Genomic DNA, 4,496 nt, shown 5'->3' on the forward strand with positions numbered 1-4,496 from the left:
TGCCCGTGAATTTCTCGGTCTCAAACTTTGCAGTTGACATTTCAACAAACAGCTTTCAGTATTCTCTGAATGAATCCCTTTAAAGAATCCACACACAAAACTCCTTCGATCTGCCTTCTCTGAATCTTGCAAGAACCTTCACTGCGTCTTCTCTTTGGTTCCCACAGACGGCGCCACTTTGTTAAGGAATTGAACAAACTGCTGAATGCAGCACACCAACTCCAATCAAGAAACGCAGCAACACACCCTCAAAACTCACTTAAGTGTTTCACTCACGAATTTGAAGTAAAAGTAAAACAAGAACACAAAAAGAAACAACACAGGATTTAACGTGGTTCAGCCGAAGCCTACATCCACGGAAGATCAAAGAAGAATATTCACTATCACCAAGAGCAAAGCTACACGAATTACAACAAGAAAAGAACAACTGAGATCACAGCTCAACAAGCCAACTTCAAGGCTGCTGTATATAGATCTCCTTACAATCTTTTCTCTCAAAATTCTACAAAGCTTCTAAACTGCAGAAAGAGGATTTCAGAACATATTTATACACATCATTTGGTGAAGAAATGAGCTGTAGAGATAGATCAGAAGAAGGCCTCCTCGCAACAGAATTGAGCTGCCTTATTTTCGGTTATAACTGCCAGCTCTCTTCTTTGCACTTTGAACCCTTCAACTTATGAGAAATAACACTTCAACCCCTCACCTTAAATGCACTTATACATTCACCCTTATTCCACAATAACCATACGCTCGAAAGAGATTGTCTCTAACTCTTGCTTATGATCATAATAAAACAAAAATTCACAGGGAATTGTCTTCTCTGGAACCTAGCTGACAGAATTTTTTGTGAAATCAGATGGACTTATCATCATTCTAGTTATAAGAAACTTGTTGCCTACATTTTTTTCTAAAATTCGTTTGCCTTTAATTACATGTTCCCCAAGTTAAGTTTAGATGTAGAGATTGATCACAGATTTTTAAATATATACACAAGAATGAATGAGAATTGAGGAAAATTGAAATAGAATAATTTATAAATATTTAATGAGTTTTTTAGATATTTAATGGTTTTTAAATATAAAAATTGATTAAAATTATAAAGAAAAATAATAAGAATGAATGAAAATTGAGGAAAATTAGAATGAAGTGATTATACGATGACACGTAAGATAGAGTTTATTTTAATTTAATATATATATAGAATAGATTTTTGCCTTTCTAATTAAGGAGGGAACGCGAATCCCAAATTATATTATATAATGATTTATGAAATTATCCCCTGCTTCCATTCCATGCACACCAACATTCTCAACTCTGAGAGCATTGTGGTTTCCGGAGGTTGGACTCGAGAGCTGCTCAAATAATACACATGTCCGAACGATATTCAGCTTCATCTTGAAGACACAATGCAGCAAATGATCAAATCATCAATCATGAAATCAAAATAATCAAATAACATGTAATGTAGTACATTGTACCCTTTTTACTAACTCATCACGTTGAGAAATAAGGTCCAAACAGTGTATTTTACTCTCTCAATTTTGGAGCAAAGATTACTGTGACCTAAGAAAGTTGTACATCTTCTCAGTCCCTTTTTCATCAAAATCTTTACAAATATGCCTGTTATATTTTCGTTTGAAATAATTTTGTAGTTTGAGTGATAATGTGATTTCCGATGCCTCAAAATATTATTTATAGGGAAAAATTTGGAAAAACGGAATAACTATAATTGAGGAAACAAAATCAAATAAGCAATTTTCTTAGATGAATTGAAATTTTGGATATTCCCAACCCAAGGCCCTTCATTTATATTCCATTCAAAAATTGGGATCTTACTTTTAAAGATAAAAATAGTCAATCATGCAAAATAAGCGTTCCCTCAAAATATTAATTGTGGTTTGGTTCCACGGGGATGGATTGGAGAGTTCGTACAACAATACTCATGTCTGGACGAAAATCAGGTTCATCTTGAAGGCACAATGCAGCAACTGCAGCCATCTGTTTAAAACAAATAATCATAATCATGTAATGAAATGCAAGAGACTAATGAGCCAAACAAATGCTTTACCCTTTCAACTGCATTGGGTGGGTAGTCTGATTTGAGTCTAGCATCGACAATATTGTGTATCTTTTCTGGAAAGAGCTGTGGTTTTGCCTGGCGTCATATAATTTTGAAAGTTATCATACAGAAACACAGAAAGAAATAGAGAAAGAAGCTGCATACCCATGGCACAATGTGCCTCCGCCTTGCTCGTTGTGTGTGATCAACATCAACTGGTTTACAACCTGTCAAGAGCTCAAGCAGAATCACACCAAAGCAGTAAACATCACTTTTCTGAGTGTGTTTACTCTGTCTACAACCCCAAATAACAGCAATAAATTAGCATAATTTCAAACCACTACTTCTCATCATCACTAAAAAACTCATAAATATACGTACTCTGGGTGCTCATAACCAATAGAGAGGACACTAGGATGACGATCTTCCATAAATGGCACGGTGCGGCAATAGGAGCATTGAGTTGATAGATAAAGATCAGTTATCTTAGCAGTTTCATCAGCAAAAAGTAAAACCTTGTTGGATCTGATCTTATGATGAATCAGTGCATTCTCATGAATGTAGGATAATCCCCTTGCAACTCCAACCGCGATTTTGATTCGTTGGGACCATGATAAAGCCGGACATGACTCCAACTCTAAGCCTTTCATGCCTTGTCGTCGTCCTAGTTCAAAGTAGGCATACGTGTATATAAGTACTCAAATACATGAAGATTGCATATTTAGGGAGAAAGATGCAAAAAAGGATTCCTCTTCAAACATGATATTTTTCACAACAAAATAATCTAAAAGACATCAGCCAACCATGAAGAATATCATGCAGGGAGCCTCGTGGAGCAAACTCATACACCAACACCTTCAGACCAGTATCCAAACAGTAACCAACTAGTTTCACCACGTTCTCATGCTTCAGCCTAGATACTGTTGAGATCTACAAAACCATGTTTTCAAGCTACATTAGTCATTCCAAATTTATAAACTTTGCATCCATATCGGCCAATATATGTCTATTGCCAAACCTGTGCTATTAATTCATGTTCTCGCAACAGATAGAACCTTTTAATTGCTGCACCCTGTCCACTTTTCAGGACCCCATGGAATACACTTCCTCTTCCTCGGTATCCATTAGAAATGAAAGAATTCCGGCTAAAATCATCTGTAATGTCCATTATTTCAGCTAATGGAATGGAAGGGACATAAATTGGCACCATATTAACAGTATGATTCACTCGTAAGGAAGGGGGAGCAATTGGCTGCATCTCATCTTCAACCTCATTGATCTCATCCTTTTGTGTTGATGCTGTGTCACCATACCCGACATAAACAAATCTCAACACCAATCATCAAAACTTGAACATTTAAATATTTGTAATTTATCTATATATAGAAAGAAATCACTATTACCAGATGGTATAACTCTATTCCAAAATGGCCAAAGTTGTGATTTATGTGTTGTCATCCCTTTCCTCTCCTGTTGTTCAAGGGCTAACTCAAGCTGGGCTACAGCTCCGGTCATTGTGAGTCGTTTCTTTGGTTGACGATGCAAACATCTTTTAGCAACCCCAACAAATGTCTTGAGGCAATCTTCTGAGATATCTCCCTTCAAATTCGAAGCTACAATCTGCTCAGCTTTTCCATTTTGAATTTTATCCAGAGCCCACATTCTCATACACAACTCATCCTCACCAAGCCTTTGCTCAACCGCTGGTCTCCCACTCAACACCTCCAATAAAATTACCCCAAAAGCATAAGTGTCACTGGCCTTAGTAAGTCTGCCGCTGGTAAAATAGCTTGGGTCAAAATACCCAAATGAACCCTTAACGTTTGTGAGGACATGACTGTTAGTCAAAAGTGGCAGCTTTCTTTTATGGATGCCACCAACCACCTCTCACCAACCACATCTCACCTACCACCTCCAATTCCTTCACTATAAATAATCCCCTCCGCAGCACTTGCTAAACACAACACCAAAACAACAATCTAACTTTCAGCTAGAGAGAGATAGAGAAAGAGAGAGAGAGAGAAAATTCTTGTGAGAGAAAACTTCAGTGTGGAAGTTATACACGAGTGATAAAAGTGAGTTGAGAGATAGCCTCTGCGTAGGCATATACAAAATACAGTGTGGTATTTTTGTTGTACTCCTCCTTTTGAGATTCTCTAATATATTGGTGTGGGTCCGTGGACGTAGGCAGTTTGGCCGAACCACGTTAAAAATATCGGTGTCATTTTTTCTTCTCGTTTCATATCGGTCGATATCCACAATATTGAGTCACACTTGATCCCGGACGGAATTAGTTGCGTCTAATTTCCCAACAATTGGTATCAGAGCCACGTTGGTGGCGAAAATATTTTTTTTTTCTTGCGCTGGTACTATTCATGTGAATAGTGAATTCGTGAATAGTAAATTTTGCGAACAGTGTTTCGTGCGCAACGGT

At 37.3% G+C, this 4,496-nt stretch overlaps 1 protein-coding gene across 1 annotated transcript; it reads right to left on the reverse strand.

Annotated features, from left to right (window-relative positions):
• Window positions 1-1,746: 1,746 nt before the first annotated feature.
• Window positions 1,747-3,863, reverse strand: LOC131019631 (pto-interacting protein 1-like). The gene is made up of 7 exons (XM_057948223.1): window positions 3,466-3,863; window positions 3,081-3,361; window positions 2,866-2,992; window positions 2,444-2,726; window positions 2,228-2,357; window positions 2,072-2,158; window positions 1,747-2,001 (listed from the first exon to the last, which is right to left on the reverse strand). The coding sequence occupies exons 1-7, from the start codon at window positions 3,728-3,730 to the stop codon at window positions 1,891-1,893; spliced, it is 1,284 nt and encodes a 427-aa protein (XP_057804206.1). The 5' UTR covers window positions 3,731-3,863; the 3' UTR covers window positions 1,747-1,890.
• Between the last annotated feature and the right edge of the window lie 633 nt (window positions 3,864-4,496).

This window comes from Salvia miltiorrhiza, chromosome 4, assembly GCF_028751815.1.
Source record: "Salvia miltiorrhiza cultivar Shanhuang (shh) chromosome 4, IMPLAD_Smil_shh, whole genome shotgun sequence".
Classification (NCBI taxonomy): Eukaryota; Viridiplantae; Streptophyta; class Magnoliopsida; order Lamiales; family Lamiaceae; genus Salvia; species Salvia miltiorrhiza.

Bases quoted from the DNA above. Each gene is read 5' to 3' on its own strand.
- LOC131019631 (XM_057948223.1), bottom strand. From the start codon at position 3,730: ATGAGAATGTGGGCTCTGGATAAAATTCAAAATGGAAAAGCTGAGCAG. The intron at 2,993-3,080 runs GTTTGGCAATAG...ATGGTTTTGTAG, and splicing joins AACATGAATTAATAGCACAG to ATCTCAACAGTATCTAGGCT. The intron at 2,358-2,443 runs GTACGTATATTT...TTGGGGTTGTAG, and splicing joins ATTGGTTATGAGCACCCAGA to ACAGAGTAAACACACTCAGA.